This window comes from Pteronotus mesoamericanus, unplaced genomic scaffold (genome assembly GCF_021234165.1).
Source record: "Pteronotus mesoamericanus isolate MK-2021 breed Mesoamerican mustached bat unplaced genomic scaffold, CSHL_Meso_final scaffold_31, whole genome shotgun sequence".
In the NCBI taxonomy this organism is placed as follows: Eukaryota; Metazoa; Chordata; class Mammalia; order Chiroptera; family Mormoopidae; genus Pteronotus; species Pteronotus mesoamericanus.
This window is the reverse complement of record NW_026555312.1, coordinates 229,487-250,196: the sequence shown is the minus strand read 5'-3', so window position 1 is coordinate 250,196 and position 20,710 is coordinate 229,487. Positions and strand designations below refer to the sequence as shown.

The 20,710-nt window shown below is 35.4% G+C and overlaps 1 protein-coding gene across 2 annotated transcripts in view; it reads right to left on the bottom strand.

Moving 5' to 3' along the window:
* Positions 1 to 20,710, bottom strand: part of HS2ST1 (heparan sulfate 2-O-sulfotransferase 1) — a 163,048-nt gene that overhangs the window by 10,872 nt on the left and 131,466 nt on the right. For both annotated transcript variants that reach the window (XM_054592077.1, XM_054592078.1), the window contains exons 3-4: positions 14,938 to 15,023; positions 6,554 to 6,692 (exon numbers count right to left, since the gene is read on the bottom strand). In XM_054592077.1, the coding sequence (XP_054448052.1) occupies positions 6,554 to 6,692; positions 14,938 to 15,023 (225 nt within the window). The remainder of the gene's footprint in view (positions 1 to 6,553; positions 6,693 to 14,937; positions 15,024 to 20,710) is intronic.

The following is a 20,710-nucleotide window of genomic DNA, read 5'->3' as shown; positions in this document are numbered from 1 at the left end:
GACTCGAACAGTGAAAACTGTCACTCAAATGCCTGGTCACCAAAAATTTCCTGCTTATTTGCTAACTTCTATAAGCCTTCTACTTACATTTTGGTCACATTTCATAAATAGAATTTGTCTATAAATAAGTATTTTTCTCTTATGAAACCTCAAGTCCTTAAAACAAAAAGCAAAAACAAATGAAATAAAAACACTCCAGACTCTCCCTCACCCACAGAATCATCAGAGAAACAAAAAATTATGATCAGCTTTTTCACTTAAAAACCATTCGTGGTTTTGCCCTGACCAGTGTGGCTCAGTTGGTTGGGCATCATCCTGCAGAGTGAAAGGTCGCCAGTTCGATTCCTGGTCAGGGCACATGCCTGGGTTGCAGGGTCAGTCTCTGGTCAGGGTGCATACAAGAAGCAACCAATCAATGTTTCTCTCTCACATCTATGTGTCTCTCCCTCTCTTTCTCCCTCCTTCCCCCTTCTCTAAAAACAAATAAAATCTTCTTTTAAAAAAATTTAGTTTTTAAAAAGAACCGTTCTTTGTGAACTAAACAAAAATATTTTTAAAAGCATGAAATATCAAAATATTCTTGAGACCATTTAGATGATTGGTTTAGATATTTAACTCCTAAAATTGAAGGTTAAAAGAATTAAACAGATGCTTGATAGTAATGGCAATTATATTTGCATTAAACCCTCTTCTGCAAATGATTTTGCTTCACACTTTACATAGAAAACTGAAGCTAAGCGTGAGCTCTCTCAATTTCCTACTTAGATAAAAGTTTATCTGCATCTGTAGCCCTACTGCCCTCATCTTTAAAGAGACATTTTCCTCTCCTATCTTTGAACACCATTCTTACCCCCTTCTGAGACCCTGCTCCATCAATTTTTCTCCAGTTCCTTGCATGATCACCCCATGCTGTCTTCAGAGATATTAATATGCCCAAGTGTATGTCATCTTAAAGGAACATTTCCTGATTTTTTGTTGTTCCTTTGAAAGCCAAGCTTCTATTTCAGTAGTCTTTCTTCAGAGTCAGTCTTAACACACCTCTCAGTTGTTTCCCAACCCTTTGGATTCCATCTGAACTCCTTTTTTGACATCCCTAATGAACTTGCCATTGACAAATCAAAGGGACAGATTTCAGTCATCAATTCACTAAATTTTTTGCAATTGAAATTATTTTCCTATCCATTTCAAGGACTTGCCAGGTTTGTCTCCTCCTCTGACAGCAGCCTCCTTGTCATGCTGTTCTTTATCTGCCTGTTCTTTAAATGCGGGCATTCCCCAGAGCTACGCATCTGCACCCCGCCCCCTTTTCTTATTCCTTTTTCCTTTGGTCCCCTTCAAACTTCACATGTCTTTCCAAGTGCAATTTCACTCAATCCCTTGTCTCAGCTTCCACCTAATGATGACTCTCAAATCTATGGTTTAGTCAGACCTATTTTTTGAGGTCCAGATACAATTTCTATTTGATACTTCCACCTTCTTATACATTACTAAAAATAATGTCCATGTTCATCTCTTTTTTTCACCTCCATTACAATGGACTCTTCCTTTGGTTTTCCCTCTTCTAGTGAAAGGAACCACCTACGGTCCAAACAGAAACTTGGGAAGAACACAGGTCAAGGCTGACTCTGGGTTATACACCTTTTACTGAGATAATTGGTCTACAATGAAGTTAGCAAACCTGTAAATATGGCAACCAAAAAGATATTATATTGCTTTCCTATGGTGTGTTTGACATATAAAATACTTTCTAAGCAATCAGTAAGTTCTTAAATGCCTTTGTGAGACAGAACAGTAAAATTCATGTTCGATATGCAAACCATTGTCAGGGAATTGTGAATTGCCAAGGACTATGAAGAGAGTATTTTGTAAGTCATTGGTAAAACCAGGTAGTGCTAAGTATGAATTCCTTCCAGTCTTATTTACTATCTTTTATGAATTAATATATTTTTGGGTAGTATATTTTAAATTCATTATAATCCCTCTGGCTGTAGATAAGCCTATTAATTTAAAGAAATACAAAAAGCAAACTGGGGTAGGAACTGGGTCTCTGGGTACTAAATGAGTGCCTCTTAACAGAAACTGATTCTTCTTTAGAGTGTCTGAGAGCAAGTAACTAATTACTCTTTCCATAAGTATAAACCCTCTTGATGTCCTGTTAATAAAATAATTTATAAAAAGTTTAATAATCTATAGGGCCGTATAAAGTTAAAACCATACAAAATAAATATTTACATATTTAGAGAATGTGAGCCATGAGATTCATTGGTGCAGTGAACATTGGTCGGGAGCCATTAAGAAGGCCTGGGCTGAAACAAGGACTCGGAGACAAACTATGGCTAATCAAACTCGAGTATTTGATAGACATTTTCTCAAAATGAACGAAGTGTGCTGCCTGTCACTTGAAAGAAAACAACTGACAGTGTCAGTAGCCCTGTGGTTCTCAACTGGAGCTGTTTTGACCCTCCGGTGATATCTGGCAATGTTGGAAGGCATTGTTATTCTCACAGCTGCGGTCTGTGTGCGGGAAGGGTGTTACTGGGTAGAGATCAGAGATGCTGGTAAACATCCTACAATTATAGGCAACCTCACACAAAGAATTATGTGGCCCAAAATAATAACAACATCAACAGCATCAAGATTGACAAACCCTGTGGTAGCCAGTGATTAAAGTGTTCAAGCAAAAAATAAAAAAATTGGAAAATTTGATCAGTCACCATAAGCTTGACTCTTTCCCAATACATAAAGATTTCTGATGAGATCAACGGTGATGTTAATGAATGTGAATTTTTGATATTGTATAATAAAATGTATCAACATTTGGAAGATCCACATACTCAGTTAACTAATATGATCCAAATGACCAATGCATAATGTTACAAAATTATGCTTGGTTAAAAATCCATTCAAATTGTAAAATATAAAATATACCAATGGATATTAATATAGCAGAGCATACTGAATTAATTCACTGCTATGGCTTCAGATTTTACACCTCAATAACGTCAAGAAAATATCACTTGTCAAGTTTTAATGTAGTATTAAATAAAAATATCCACAGTTTTCTGTAAAGGTTATTGAAATTCTCTCTTTTCCAATTACCTATCTGGGTAAAGCTAGATTTTCTTTATACACTTCAACCAAAAGACCTGAATAGATAAAACTGATTCAGCAGCAGATATGAAAATTCAGCTCTCTATGCTAAGCTAGATAGTTTTTAAATTTGCAAATAAGATGCTACACTTTTACCTTTTTTTGGAAATGGTTATTTGCATAAAAATATTGATGTTACCATATGATGGGGTTCCTATTGTTATTTTTAAGTCAATTAACATTTTTAAAAGCTCCCATTTATTGGTAAATTTACTGATATTGGTAAGTATCAGTAGATATAACTACATAAACAAAAGCTCTTTGGTGGTCCTCAATAATTTTTTAAGAGTAAAAGAAGTTCTGAGACTAAAATGTTTGAGGACCACTGATTTATCTGTATAGTTCTACAATGCTGACCTTTGGATTATTTAATATCCCTATTTTCCACTTACTGGGCAGAGAGTAAATTAGGTAGCACTGTAGTTATAAAATATGAAAAACAGAGTATTTGAAATCTCCCCCAATAAAATAAAGTCTGTGTTCCTTACAAGGTCACCTTACAAGCTATACACGCCTAAAATTTATTCTGTGAATTGTAAACAGAAAGCAGTTCAGTTCTGCAGTTGAACAACATACTAGTTTCCATGTGCTAAACTGAATATTATCTAATCTACTCCAAACTATTACTTGAGGTACAAACAATATACAATTTCATGGAAATGAAACCACTGCCAGATAACCCTACATCAGTATAGCCATCTTTTAGTCCCCATTTATCTTCCATTTTCAAGACATTAACCCTGTCATTTTAAAAAATGTAGTATGTTATGCAGTCTTACCAGCATTATAGACGTGAGTTTATTCACAAAAACTCTTTCAAGTTAAAGATATTAAAGAATTATTTGTAATAAAACAACATCATTTAACTCATTGGGTCCCAGAATGCTACCAACATTTGTGTCATGAGGAAAAAAAGGCAAATTAATAAAAATGTGTATATCTCAACATAAGATTGAAATAGTCCATTTTCTCAATCACAAAACCAAGGAATTTTTCACTTTAATAAAGCATCTGTTGATGGCTCTGTCTTCATGAGAATGCAGTGGTAGTTTGCTGATGTTATTACTATTACATCTAAATAAATAGGTATATTAATATGTATTTTGCATTAAAAAAAAACCAAATAAACCAAACCTTGTCATCATCAGGAGGAAGAATGGTTAAAAGAGCATATCTACCTAAAACTTTCTAATATGAAAAAGAAATTGTGTTAAAATGTCTCCTTCTGAGTATTGAAATATGCAACTTTGGAATATCTCTCACATAAAAAGGCTGAGGAGCATGTTCCATTTTCTCCCTCCTTTATCGAGGGCATAGAGGGGTTAAAACTGTGTGGTATACAGTTAGAGCACTGGGGTTTAAATACCAGCAAACACTGAGCAAGGTACTTAACCATTGTGTTCCTCAGTTTCCTTATCTGTAAAATGGAGACAGTAATAGCAATTACCCCATAGAATTGTTGTACAGGCTACCTGAAAATATTACATATATAAAATAATATTAATTATATAACAATACAAATATTTCTTAAAACAATGCTTGATACATAATAAGCACTCAATAGATGTGAGTTATTATTATTAAGTATTATTATTGTCTAATTCTTTAAACCACAAAACCACGGTATCCAGGGCTGACAAGGACAAATGGTAGATGTAGGAACTTACACAACATTAAAATTTCTTTGGTGGAAGGAAAGAGAGGGATATATTTACTAAGTAACAGCTAATGTAAATGATAAGGCTTAAAAAAAGTAGTAAGCATTTAAATGAATTTAGAAATAACTATCAATACATTGTAAAGTACTAGGTCAAAAAATAGTTATACTATTAGAGTTTATAAAATTTCACAGAATGTCCATAATAACATAAGTATATATTATTTTTAGGAGATTAAATAATGCTAAGAGATCAGTGGGCACTGAAAATAATGGTTTGGTCAGTTATCTGTGTTTGAATTAGTACCTTCTGCCTAAAGCTTTGAAACTAAGAAAAGAAACAGTAATTTCTAGGAACATAAAAAACTAAAATAAAACAAAAAATATTGCTTCCTCATGTGACACTGGGGGCATATCTAACTTAGAAAAAATTAATTGTTGGATATTAATTATTATAATATATTGAGTATCCAGCATTACTACCATGTAACACTTTAGAATTAAAAAGTGCAGAATTCAACCATTTGTTAAGCACATACAGATGAACTAAGCACTAGGCTGAATACTTGGGAAACAAAGATGAATGAAATATAGCCCCTGCTTTAAGAAGTTCACAAACAGTGTAAACGAATAATTCAAATATCACGAAATAAATGCTTAGAAGAGATCTGAACGGAGTGCTCTGGAAGCCTTGAACAAGACATGACTAACACCCTGGCGACACCAGAAAAGACTTCAAGGGGGAGGTAACCTTTTGAGCTGCACTTAAAGGTGGACAAAGAATTTTCCAGAGTGAAGGAAAGAAATTACAAATATAGGGAACAACACATGTACAGAAAATATAAGTGATGAGTCTGGAGGATAATGACATTTCACGTGGCTGATGCACTGAGTGCCTGAAAGAAAATGAGGCAGGTCTCAGATGTGTCCGACTGGGTCTCCTGGGCCTTGGGCAATCCTGTGAGCAATGAGGTTCCAGTAAAGGTGTTCCACCAGAACAGGTGACAAATCGGCTTAGTTTCTCAGAAAAACTACTCTGGTGCTTCTGAGGAGGATGCACATTAACAGAAGACAGCCTGATACTGAACCTGCTAAATAAGAACTCTGTTGAGCCACTCTTCTTTCCTTGAGAATAGCTGCTTTAGCAAAAAAGTCTCCAAACTGGCCCTGGCTGGTATGGCTCAGTGGATTGAGTGCAGGTCTGTGAACTGAAGGGTCACCAGTTCGATTTCCAGTCAGGGCACATGCCTGGGTTGCAGGCCAGGTCCCTAGTCAGAGGTGCACAAGAAATAACCACACACTGATGTTTCTCTCCTTTATCTCTCTCCCTTCCCCTCTTTCTGGAAATAAATAAATAAAATCTTTAAAAAAAATTTAAAACAGGAAGTGTCCAAACTGATGATTATCAAGACTAAAGGAACCAAAGTACATACACAAATACATTATATTAATGAATAATTATAATGGTCTCATAGAACATTGTTAATAATATAACAACTATAATAAAACAAATATTCACCCCTAAAACATAAGTAAAATATTTTTAATGACAAAAAATTATGTATACTCCAAAATATGAAGTATAAAGTAGTTTTACTTTTGCTTCTTTATACTTTCGGGCTCTCTTCTAAATTTCCACAATAAGCAAGTAGTACATTTATAATCAATAATAAATTTTAAAAGCACATTGTTCACTGCATTTTATAAACAATTATCTTTACAAAAATCTTAAAACTAAAATATTACCTTTTTGTCTCCTTGTTTTCGTCTTCTTAACCCTGGTCTATAATCATCTCCAAATCTCAGAAAATAATAGTAAGAAACTAGCCTCTCAATGGGATCCCTTATGACATTAATGTAAATTGGCTTCTTTTTTACGCCAAATCTGAAATAAAGCAAAATTTAAAAGGTGAAATCAACATTTTCATTCTATTTAGTGGTATGCTGAAATTAAGTATTCACTCTAAATGAAAGAACGATTAATTTAAATAAAATAGACTATGTGGAGACTAGGAAATATTTTATGATTATTTATGTTACAATAAAGTAAATACAACATAGGAATTTAAAAATCACGGTTGATGATAAAGGAGAGGAGGAAAAATTAAATGAAAAATAATTTAAAATTTTACTGACAAAATTACATGAAACATTTTATTTTTATGTAGCAATGATTTTTCAGTTTTTGGCCCATCAAACTAGATAAATGTTATAAATGGATATAGCATAAGTCCAAATAAGTATAACCATTTGAATCTGCTTTTTGCTATTGCTAATATTAAAGTTAAGAAAGAAGTGAAAGACATTATGTTTTCAGCATATTTCCTCATGTAATTAACTGAAGGAACACAAGTCTTTTATACTAGCAACCTTTGCAGGCCCTAGAATTGTCCAGTGGCTCCCAATTTTAATTGTCCTAGTCTTGAAACCTTATCCTGACCTTCTTAGTATAGTTACCAAGTCCTTTTGATTTTTCCTTTTGTAGGCTTTCTCACAGATTTGACCTTTCTTTGTCAATGATTCTGTTTCCCTTCATCACTGCCCTCTCCCTAGGTCTCTTACTTAGAATACAGCAATAATCTAGTTGGTTTTCTTACATCCAGTCTCTCTCTCTTTAAATTTACCTTCCATGACAATTCTCAACTGATATTCTTAAAACTCCATTTGTTAGATCACTCTTCTTTGAAAATGGAAGTAACTCTACGATTTATGTTGACATCAAACACAAACTCCTTTGCCTTGCTGTTAATATCTCTTTGCCTTATGTTTTAGCTACCACCTTATTGATCTAACTTTATTTTCAAATAAGAGAACATCAATCTGTTATAATTTGGCCTGTCTCTTCTACTCAGCTCATATTACTATTTCTTACTATACTTCTTCCTATTTCTTCTTACATGCCTTTGCTCATTGTCTTTCTTAACTAGAATGCCATCCTTATTTTTCTATTACATAAATTCATTCAAAACATGCTTTTCTGTATACCTAATATATGCCATGGACTATTCCAATACTAGGGATATAGGCGTAAAAAAGAAAAATTCCTTGCCCTCTGGAGCTAACATTCTACTTGGGGGAGACAATAAAAACAAATAAATAAGCCAGTATGTCTGATGGCAAAAAGTACTACAGAGAAAAATAATGCAGTGAAAGGGAATAGGGCCTGCTGGGAGAGTTGGGGAGTGGACAATTCAAAATAGGTTTTTTCAGGAAGACATCACTGGCATTATATGATAAGAAGGGAGCCACGTAGATATCTGGAAGATGGTGCTCCAAGAAGATGAGACTACCATGAAGGCCCTGAAGCAGCTAAGTAGCAGGCATTTTTGAGACACAGCAAGATCAATCTGGGTGCAGCAGAATCAGAAAGTGGGTATTAACCGTATGAGAATAGAGAGATGGGGGTCGGGCAGAGGAAGAGCAGATCATGTGGGCCTTGAAGGCCATTATAAGAATTGGGAGGAAGGCCTAACTGAGTCAGCAGAGAAGTGTCACGATATGGGACCGAATGTATAGCAAACTGCCTATACTTAACAATATTATACAATATACTTGAAAGTTGCTAAGACAGTCAATTTTGAATGTTCTCATAACAATAACAAAAAGGTAACCACGTGAGGTGAAGGATGCATTAACTAAGCTTTTTGTGGCAAACATTTCACATCTATCAAATCATCACATTGTATACCTTAAACAATTTTATATATCAACTATATCTCAATAAAGCTGGTGGAGGGGGCACTGGCTGCTGTTTCAGAAGAAACTGTAGCGGGGCAATGAGGAAATCTTCTGACATCTAAAAGCCTTCCTGATGACTCCAGCAAACAGTGCTATTTGCTTTCATTTCTCACCTGTACTCAGGAGGAACTGCTATCAGGTAATTTCACTCTTAGCTTGTCCTACTAAGCATTTCTCTTATGAGTCTTTCCTCCCTAACATCACGATAAGCCATTTGAAGGTAGGCACAGCACTTTACACTTTTATATTTCACAGAACCTAGTATACACAAATACTTGTCTACTGATTAGTACTACTTTGAAAGATTAGAAATATTAGCAACCTCTCTTAAAATGAGAACCACAATGAGATATGATAGACTTAAGCCTAAGTTGTGTGATTTGGAGTAAAAGACAGTGCAAGTCGCTTCTTCTTTTGACCACTTTTGATATACTCAGTCATCTGCCCACAGAAACCCTCAATTCAGCTAATAGCTTATAACTTAAATTTCCTTTCTTACTAAAATCTTTTCCCAAAGACACTAAAAAGCATAGGGCTAATCAATATCATATTTTCCCTTTACTTCTGTCTATTACAATCAATGTCTTACACAAACTGCATTCTACAGGTGTTTCATACTAAATTCTTAAGTAAATGAGCAGTGAAAAAGAGACCACAGAAGAAAAAATCAAGGAGCCCAGATAACTTGATTATTTCAGCAAACTACTGAAAATTAACTGAACAGGAAGTTTCTAATTTACAAATATGTTGTATTCTGTAAGAACTGCTTTGCAGGTAGTAAAAGGGGGTCAGCTCTCTTGAATTCTAGTCCTTTTATCCTCATTAAGTAGCTCTAAGTCAGTAAATTCTTTGTACATATGGAAATACTGAAAACTATAGAGAATTCTTCTACAAAACATTATTATAACAGTTGTGAGTTCGTAGACCAGAACTTGGTATGCATTTTTTTACTGAACAGCTCATAAAGCTGTAAAACCAATAATGCAATAAAATTTTTTCACAGTTTTTTAAAAGAGGAAATAGTATTGCTGCAAATATAAGGCATTGTCACATTGAGTATTAGAGCAGAAGTTCCATGAGGTTAGGGACTGTTTCCCTCTTATTCGTGGCTTTGGCACTATTGCTGAGCATGGCGCTGGACACACAGGTGTTGGAAATCAGTAGAGTTAGGCTGAATAAACTGTTGTGAATTAGCCACTTACAAAGCCTTTCTGTGGGAGAGTGTACTCAGTACTGAGAAGAAGGTGGAGAAGCATCAGGACTACCTAGCTGCTACCGTAACTGAGAGTGCTGAATCTGCAAGAAAGGAAAAGCACCGATAATGGGGCAACGACTCTGTTCTTAAAACTGTGGGATTCCATTAGCTGCTGACCAGCCCCGAGCCAGTCCCTGGGGAATTACCTTCTTCCCAGAAGACTATCTCCCACCAAGCTTCCTCTTTCCCCTTTTCCCTGATTCCTGACGTGTGGAACTGGCAGCAATTCTTAGCAAGTAGCAGAGAAAAGGGGATATGGCACTTTATAAAACTCTTTCTTGCTATTGAGAAAACAACTTCCTGGGGCATGGCTTTGGGTGATGTGTACATGTATGATTTTTAAGGAGATAATGTCTGTGAACTTATTCTGAACTTACTATTTGTAAGTTAGAGTATGGTTACAAAAAAACAGGGAAGCAAGAGGTTATAACTGAAAATGGGCACAATAAAAGTAGTATCTTTTCAACTACTTTCAACTCAGATGTTTAGGAAACAGCATCCTTTTAGGTTTGTAGGTTTAATTCTTCCAGCAACCAGGTGGTTTTATACAGAAGGAAAAAATATGTTCTGTGGTCGCTGATTCCACCTTTAACCCTGGCCAGTCACCTGAACTGCTCCTCACAAGGCCTCAGGTAGAAGAACAGAAAATCTGTCTTCATTCCAGGAAAATAAACTATTATTGATCTGTTAGAACATGATCTTCCTGGAAAGAGAAGAGCATATTTAGTAAGAACCTAGGATTTAAAAGGGGAAAAGTATAATCTGAACAGCAGGTTGGTAAAAAGACGTTTTATTCTTACCATGCCAGCATATATAGTAAACAAGGAACATAAACAAGGCACATTTCTTTACAACTGTAGTCTTATACATAGTTTGCATGGATGAATGAACATCAAGAATGGTTAAAAGAACAAGCGCGTAGTCAGAACATCCGAAGGGAACCTTGTCAACTGGCTAGACAAACCTAAATGGATGATAAAGCTGAAAGAGGGCTGAATAGCCTTTTGGAAGCATTATGCTTTGAGATTTCTGCTTTATACTATATTTAACATTTCTAGTTAAATAGCAGTCTCCCTGGGGACATGGGTATCTTATACATAGTTGTTATTTATTCTGGAGTCTCTGAGCCAAAAAAAAAAAAAAAAAAAAAAAATCATAGAAACTTCCATATCCTTCTAGTTTCAAAAATAGAGAATGACCTGTTGGTATATGTTGGTGCCACTAATGATAATGTGGCAAATAAGTGATTTTTTAAAAGTATTTATCTCTTAAAATGGGCATCCACCACAGAGAATGGCCCAAATTAAAAAAAAAAAAAATAACGTCTAACAATATCATATGCTGGGCTGAAGATGCACAGCAACTGGAACTCTCATGTACTGTTGGTGACACTGCAAAATAATGCAGCCACTTGGAAAAACATTTTGGCAGCGTCATCGAGTTGCCACATACTCCAGCAATCCCACTTGTAGGTTTTACCAAGGAGAGGTGAGGGTGTAACTGTCCACACAAAACCCGCATGCAAATGTTTTGGCCTCTTTACTAATAATCACCAAAACCTAAAAATAACCCAAATATCCAGAAACTGCTGAATGGGAGAAATTGTGGTGCATCCATACAATGGAATACTATCTAGTAATGAACTAACTACTGATATACATGCATCAAATTGGATAAATGTCAAAAGCATTATGCGAGTGAAAGAAGACTGACTCAAAAGAATTGGCGACTAATTAGATACATGTGGTGGAAAAAAGGGTTGCCCAAGATGACTCTAATTTCTTGCTTGGACGTCTTGATAAACAAAAATGGGTAAACTTCCCAGACGAGAACAATGAAGGTAAAGACAGAGTCTTGAGCAATGCTTTATTAAGGGTTTGAAAGAAGAAGGGCCAGCAGATTCTAGCAGGGAGAAAACGAAAACCTCAAGACAACTTGGTACCTGAAAGAAGAGAGAATTTAAAAGAACAAAACACTGCTCTCTGTGAGATGCCAAGCTAAGTGCTTCACATACATTATGGTAGTTACATCAATTATCCTCCTTTTTATAAGTGGGAAAACTGAAGACCTGAGGTAATGTAGCTGAGACCACAGAGTTGGAAAGGAATTGTGTAGATGTAACTGCAGCTCTGACTTCAGAGATTGCTCCTTCCTGCCTACGGGACCAGTGCTGCACAGAGAGCTGGCAGTACAAGGTCAATACAAATGCAACTCTCACATAGTGCCAGTAATGATGAAAATTATTTTAAAAATGTTTCTCCAGTGTTATGACATATATGTTGAAAGCTGCAGAAAATGGTGCAAATTCCAACTGGTTCATATGAGTCTATGTATGGACAAACTCTATTTAGGCCTAAACCACGGTCACTTGATCACTCTCTAGGATATTTCAGACCTAGTGAAGCATTTACTTGTTCATTTCTTATCCTGATATATCTGCTTTTTTACTGATTCACTGCAATTGTTCTGCAAGAGACAGCAGGGGTGATATGGAGAAACCAAAACGACGGTGATGAAAACCCATACTCATTCCCGGGGACAACCACAAAGGTACACACCTGATGTGCGCGTGAATAAAACTGGCTGCTGTATCAAATGTAATTTCCCAAGTCTTTCCAAAACAGATGCTGGCATGGGACCTCTAGGTCACTAGATTATTAAAAAATCTTAACAGAGCCTGATAAAAACCAGCATTAAAATAGTTTTCTTTTAGATGAACATTATTCAGTAGAAAGAAAATGTTACTGAAAGGTTTTTGAAACCTCTAATGTTTCTTTTGTATCATTTGAAGAAAATCAAAATGGGGGTAACAGATGCTGCTGATCAATGAATAGTATGAATTTAAAAAGGAGGGTAATCTGTAATATTTTCACTCTTTATAAAGAAACACAATGAACTGGTAATTATAGAAAAAATGGGGTTTCAGGGAACTCTTTGAGGATAACAACTACAACTTATTTAACTTTATATTGCCTATACCCTAGGACAATTAGAGAATGTCCAACCTACACAATTCCTTAACTGAAAAATTTGCACAATAGGCCTGCAAATAAAATGTGTGTTTCTTAGTAATCAGTCTAAATGAAAAAGCACTTCTCATTTTTTATATCGTTATCTTATTTCCTGGGTTTCCTGAGTTTACACTCTTTTTAGTGTCTCTCCTAATGCCATTAAAAAGCTATGTGATTAAATATTTCTTTCACCAAATTTGACCGTTTTCTCCTTCAGGCATGTATTTTAATGGACTCCACAAGGTACTATGCCAGTCAAGAATATGTTTTGAAGACTAAAGTATTTCAAAAAATTTTAAGATGTTTCTTTCTTCTTTACAAATTCATGGTAAGTATAGCTATCAAACTAAAAATTACTTTAAAATATACTAGTTACATCTACAATAGCTCTTGACTACATATATCAAAATATATTTCTTCTAATTGATTTTTTAGGTATTTGTTTAAAATCTTGTAAAAATCTATTAAAAATTCTCACAATACTTTTCACTTCCTCACTTCCAATAACATGAAACCCATTATGAAAGTATTCAAACCCTTAAACGTTCATGTTTGTATTTAATAAATGAGATTAATTTTTTTTCAAGCAGCTTTATACTTCTTCAAATGCAAGAACTCTAGCATATATCATCACAGTTTCGTTCTAAGTACAAGATTTTTGCCAAAAGCAAAAGTGCTCTATTATTTTAATAATGAAAACCTCAAGTATTAGAAACCAAGTTCTGTGTGGAAAAAATAAATCATTTAGGTGAAAGGGTAACAAATATTCAACTGAAGGATAATGCAGCCCTGAGGGGAAATATGCATATGAATGAAGTTTATGAAATTGGTTCAATGCCTCTGCAAAGAAAAAATAATTAGTTTATTTTAAATATGCCTATAAAATGTTTTCAATATTGCAATATGAATTATTTATAGAAAAGTGCACACACATCTAACTTTAGAACTACCATTGTATTGAAGATCTTGAATACCATGAGAACAATTAGAAATAAGAATATAGTGTTTTGTATATGTGATATTTGGGAGATTCTCTTTTATTTACATGCTTTTCAAAAAGTTAAGACTTATTCTCAATCTAAATCAATAACATTTCATTCGACATTTTCTTTTCAAATTTAAGAAATCAAATTGACAGCAGAATATCAATTTAATTTTTAAATTTTACCCAGAATGGTCCTTAAAGTTGACACGTATAATTTTGAAGTCATGGCTGCTTATGAAAAGGCTAAGCAAACATGTCTAAGCTTAAATAATTCTTAAATATATTTTTAATGTTTTTGAAGTCGGTGCAGAAATTTATTAGGGAAATGATTTGGATTTGGGATTTTGCTATAATGGTGCTCTATGGTATTCAAATGGGATTCACAAGCTGCCTGTATTCAGAATATTCCTTTTGACCAGTTTTCTGATTAGGACTTAATGCAGCTCAGACTCCAGGGGGAGCCTCACAGTGCGTGGATGTTGTAAGTAGGCCTCTAGTCTTATAAACTTTTCTTGAGAGAATTACAATAGAAATACCCTGATTCTACTTCTCTCATAAAGTGTGGAAAATGAGTGTTATTCATCTCCAGTTTCAGACAAATAACTATGAAGAAAAATAAAGGAAAACCACTGTATTTTTAAAAAGTCTCTTTTGAATATATCACACTTTTAAACCTAAAACAAGGCAGCCCAAGGGAATATTGACTGTGTCTTGGCTGAGCAGCAGAAGCACTGCGGCACCAATAACTGAGTAATGGCTTCTGTGCTTTCTCAGGTTCTCTATCAATGACATAGTAAGTCATAATCTGACTGGCCTCTAGGTTAAAACGTGGGGCTCTCTTAAAGTTTCATTTGATTGTGTAAGAAACATAAATACAATAATGATAGGTACCTTTAAAGAGTATTACCTAAATTTAATCTACCTAGAATTTCTGAAATTATTATGACAATTATCAATTTATGAACACTAGAGGGCAGTAAAACACCAGAAGGTATATTCAAATTACATCTCTAAATGGAGCAAAGGCAAGCCAGTACTTTTTTTATAAAAAATCAAAATCATAACAATTTATTGAATTTATTCATTTTAGGTTGCTAAAGTACAAAGCATTCTTTGGCATGTAATTTTTGGTATAACTTACTTTGCAAAGTCCAAATAAGAAACATGACCATGATAAAATCCTGGTTTCATCTCTTTCCAGGAAGTAATATTCTTCACAAAACGCACCTAAAACAGGAGAACACACTCATTACTTAAGTACAATTTTAATAAAATGAAATTTAATGCTAGCAAAATACTTTCCATGTAGGCATTGAAAGCCAATCACACCAGTTTGACAATTACAGAACTTAAAACACAGGTATGGATAGTATGGCCTATAAGTACTAATTCATCATAGAGAGGGCTATCACCGCACTCAGGAAGGAGTAAAAGAGGACTCTAAAAACAAAATCGCACAATGCACTCATTTGCAATGCCGTACTGTGAGTATATTCACATGGGGCGAGGGGAGAGTGGGCCCCAGCATGATAAAGCAGGCAGCACTAGGGGACAGGAATACTCCATTCAAATCTGTTTCCTTCTCAGACACTTGTTATTCCTGAAAATCCATTTTCATTAACAACTAAACAAACAAATTAATTGCTAAACCGAAATGATTAATGAAAACATGATGATTATCAGGAGACTTTAAAATGTGAAGAGCAGATCTCGTAAGTTTGTTGATAATGTGGGAGGTGGGGGTGGGTAGGGTGGGAAAGAGTAATGGGGGGAAATGGGGATAGCTGTAATTGAACAACAGTTAAAAAAAGGAAAAGAAAAAGAAAAAGAATAAAATTAGAGATGTGATATAGGTAAAATAAAATTTTTTAAAATCTAAATATTGCTCTTTTAATTCCCTAGAATTAAAAGTATACAAAAAATTAGTTAATATAAAAAATTCTCAAAGTGTAAATATATTTAAAAAATTTTAAGAACTGTTTAATACAGAACTTGATAAACATAAATATTACCAGCTGCAGAGCAGTGACATACAATTTCTCAGGAAAACAATATTTACATACAAGGTCTGTCCAGAAGGTATCCAGACATATAATATGAAAAACAGAAACATTTATTGGAGAAGATACGGGACACAAGAAACATTGTACATAGGACAATGACACCTCAGTCCCTTCAAAGTAGGCACATTGGGACCTCACACACTTTTCCTGGTTGCCCTCAGCTGCCCTGTCATATTTTTCTGAATCTCATCAACATTCTGAAATCTCTGCCCTTTCAAAGATGATTTTAGTTTTGGAAAAAGACAGAAGTTGCTGGGTGCCAAATCTGGGTTGTAGGGAGGCTGAGTGCCTGGGTGATTTGATGTTTCACAAAAACATTCTGCAACAGACATGATACATGAGCTAGTGTAATGTGTGGTGAAGCTGCCAATCACCAGTTGCCCATAGCTGCATCCTTCTGAACCATCCAAATAGTTTCCAAGAAGGGATGTTCAAGCTTAATGCAAAATTTGATGCAGATGCACTGCTCTACTCACTCAGTCATTTTGAATGCAACAGCTACACTGTACACATGCTCACTCAATGGCATCTACTGCCCTCACTGACTAGCACAGTGAAGCCGTCATTGTTCACGCATGCGCATTCCAGTCCACTCGCCCTGGCTGTCAGGTTACATAACTGTCTCACAAACCACTCATTATATTAACAATGGCTCGATTTTTTTCCGGACAGACCTTGTATTTTTGATAAGGAAACGTCTACCTGGTGAACACCAAGTGGTTAACACTCTCTCCTGGAGACTAGATAGTGTGGGGGTAAAGTAAGAGATAGGGATGAGGTGAGGGGTGGTGGTCCACCGCCCTGTACTGAATTGAAAGCACCTATAAACTATGACTTCAGCCTCCAAAGCAGAGGATTGTTAATAGGATACTTTTAACAATTTATCAGTCTTTCATTTACATGTTAGAATAAAGTTAGTTACATGAAGATATCCTGGAGCATTTTCTAGCAGATTAATCAATAAGTTAATAGCAATGAATGATGATGGCTGCCTCCCGGTTAAGCGCTGTTGCAGGCCAGGGAAGGGAAACAGTGCAAAAGTGGCAATGTCAGAGAATGTAAACTAGAGAAAAATGAAAGTTTCTGGAAGTAAAATGTATTTTTTAGGGGAAGCATTAATAATTCATATTCTAGAGAAATAATGGAGTTTTTAGAAGGGTAATTAAATGAACCCTGTCTTTTTATCTTCCTTTCACACACACTGACATAATCTTGAAATAAAATCTGAAAATTGAATGTAGCTAAAATTATGTTGCATCAGAAAATATTTTAACAGTTATTTTCAATTTCTCCCCACCAAAACAAAGAGCCAAATAAATATGTGATTTTAGGTTCGTATATTCTTTCCAATTTGTTCTTCAAGTAAGGTACCACACAGAATGAAAATAACAAACAGCAAATGAATATGAAACAGAAAATAAAAGATCAGATAACCTAAAAACCGAATCCTTAAAAAATGTTATATGTTGAATATCGAAAGTCCTTGTAACTGTCACTTAATGGTAAATTATTTCATATAAGGCTTTGGTTGTATAAAAATAAGTTCCAGTATTCCAGCCCAAAATTGGGGAAATAGAAAGCAAAGAAAATGGGAATGGAGCAGGTGACTCAAGAGTGCTTAATACACATTTAGCAACTCAGCTTTATTTTTCAAAAGCTGGTATTTCCGATGGATGTGATAGTGTAAGAAGGAAATGAAAGGAGACATTAGTTTGAAGTCTGAGAAAACAGTGTTACATAAACCAAATATTAGAGAAGATCATGACAGTACAAACTTAAAGTACACTGTTGTGAAAGACTCAGGCAGAAATAAGTGTAAGGTAGAAGCTTCGAGTATCCTTTCTTCTACCCTTCCTACGAAAGGTCAAGATTAAACTAAACCTTTCCAAGAACACACTTCATTCAATGTGTGTCCTTCAGCGTGAGATAAAAAGAGCCCAAGAAAGCTGGATAATGCCTGTACTGCTTCGGGGCTTCCCGAACTTCAACATGCAAACGACTCTCTAAAGTGCAGATTCTGATTCCGTAGGTCTGGAGCGGGGCTGAGATTCTGCACTCCTAAAAAGTCTCCACGTGATGGCCAGGTTCATGGGCAACACTGAGAAGCAAGGCTTCCTTCAGATTGAGTAGGCCCAGGAGCCTACCTCTTGGTTTTATAATGTGAGGCTTGTTTTTGTAGCGCTTGCAAAGGTGGCCTTAGGTCTACAGAAGGTCCTTAGCAAGGATACTCACTTTTTTTATGATATGGAAAAAAGAATACTGAATAGAGGAAAATTATTTAAAGAGTATCTATGAGGCCACTGCAGAATATAAAACAGAAGGGGCGTCAGGAGCGGAATGAATCCTGACCACTCAGTCCCCTCCTTCTACCCTCACACAGTGATACATGAAGTACATAAGAGCCTAAGTATTCCGAGAAATACAGTTTGAAAACTAATGAAATAAGGATTGTGTTCCTAGTTGGATTCAGGGAAGTTTAATAAAGAGAGGGCAGAACAAGGCATGAATCTTCCGCTGCTGTCATCTCACAACCTCTTGTTTACAGAGCAGTATTTCAGCGGTAAAGAGATCTAGGATATCCTGTACTGTTTATTTCATACACGAGGAAACTGAAGCCCAAGAACCATGTACTTTAGGTTTTGGTCCATCCCTCTACACCTCCAGCTAATTTCCTTAAACTTACTATTGTCCATTTACACAAGGGATAAAACAAACAAAAAAATAGAAGAATCTGAAAGGACAGGAGAGCAGCCATCATTCATCTCATGATTCTGATTTAAAAACCTGGACATTGAGAACTTCAGGTTTTATCCACTATGGAAAACCCACAAATCCAATCATTAAAACTCCTCGACCTCCAAGATTTCAAAGTTCTGTTGATATGTCTCTCAATTGCTTATTTTCCTCATTACGTTAATTATAATCTCAACTTCCAAACCATCCTGTTCACTACTCTCATACTGGACAAGCATTTTCCAACCACGGTCACTGACTGATTCTCGTCCTTTTTATAGTCTTGGGTAAATGCCGGCGTTGCTGAAGACTGTGTCAAAACTGAGTCATAGTCTAAATATCCATGTAGGACTTTTGAATTTTTTTTCCCAAACTCATTCTGAGGTGAATTCAGGTGTGTTAATGTTGCTTTTAAATTCTCTACACTTATTGCTAAAATCTCCAAAACACGCAGAACCTTTCTCTAATCTCCAACTAATAGAATACTGAAGGCTACATACTTGATGCATATGTATTTTTTTCTATCTCATGAACATTTAACTAAGGCAATATGTTAAAGTCTCATTAATAAAACTGTGGCTGACTTACAATCTGCAATAAATCAAAAGACGCTGAGTTGAGATTTACCTTCCCTTTATAGGAAAGAAAAAAGCTCTAAGTAAACAAATGATGTCAATAAAGTTGAAGCAGCCCTTCACACTGATCTGGAGAATATAGTCTGAACATTCTGAAGTGTCATTTACACACTACTGAAAGTCTATATGATCCTAATCTCTTCTTCAAAAGTGGTTTCCGAGGACATAACCAACTAAATAATCCTCTTTAAAGAACAGTTTTCTTTTCAAAGTATTAATTTAGCCAATTCTCCTTTCAGCCATGTTTAATACTTATCCTCTTAGTTCTCAAAATTTTCCATCTCTCCCCTCTTCACCTTCATTTTTCTCCTTTAATCAATTAGCTACAGTTCCTGGTCCATTACCTTTCCCTGCCTTCTTACCTTTCCTACAACACCTGACCTGCCTTTCAGTTTGCCTTCTTCAATTTTTTTACTTTTTTCTTTTCCTCTACAGTGAAGCATTCTGCCCAAGACCTTGAGACAAAGCTCTGGAGTATCAGGGAGCAAGAGGAAATGGAGAGTAGGTGAGCCAGCTTCTACTTGGTTCATTTTATGGATTCTTACTATACTTGGCAATAATGAAGATAAAATGATAGGCAAAAAGGAGCAAAACTAATAACTTCAAATGAAGTTAGGGAGGCTGAAGACACTGAAAACTCTGGCTTGGGGAGAAAAAAATAGTTACCACACTTACTTTCTTTATTCAAAGAGAATTTCCATACTCTGATTAAAATAGGCTGTCAAGAAGGATGTTTCAGCAGTAGATAGACATAGTAGATGAAAAGAGATGTTTTTATGCCTAGCCTACAGCAGAACCTAAACTGTAATTTTTGTCAGATTTTATAACTGAAGGAGAGTCAGGCTAGCAAGTATTCAGAAAAGACTTTCAGGGAAAATATAAGCAATGTGGGCAGTGGGGTTGTGATTTATTTGCTGGTTAAATCAGACCTGAACCTGTGCTACAGGAAAAAGCTAAGAAAGCACCGTCTCACTAACAGCGTATCTAGACCTATTCTTAATAAGATTAATCTCAACATTATGATTATCTGTGATCCCAAAAGAACTTGTTTTCACTATCTGAAAGTAAAAATGCCATTCTGAACATCCTGGACAAATTTGAACTTTGTAATTAATACTGATTAAATGAGTACTACTATTAACTTGGGTAATTACTATACACTGAACTCCTACTCATGCATATACTTAAAATAAGAATTCACTGTATAGCGTGGGCAGTTTTATGAGACTAAACTAGAGAAGGAGTTTTTGACACAAAGAGGAAAACTGAGTAATTGTTGGGTAAAAATGTAAGAAGGGTCACCAGCAGTAGAATACAGTATCTTCACTACAGTTCAGAACTATATTATTCAACCTTTTTTTGGTGGGAAGATGGTGGGGGTGTTCCAAATCACCTAAAGTAAGGGTGGATTATACTACTACCATCAATCAGAGGGGCTCGCTCCGACAGCAATTATCATCATGGTGTTATGCTCAGCTAACAA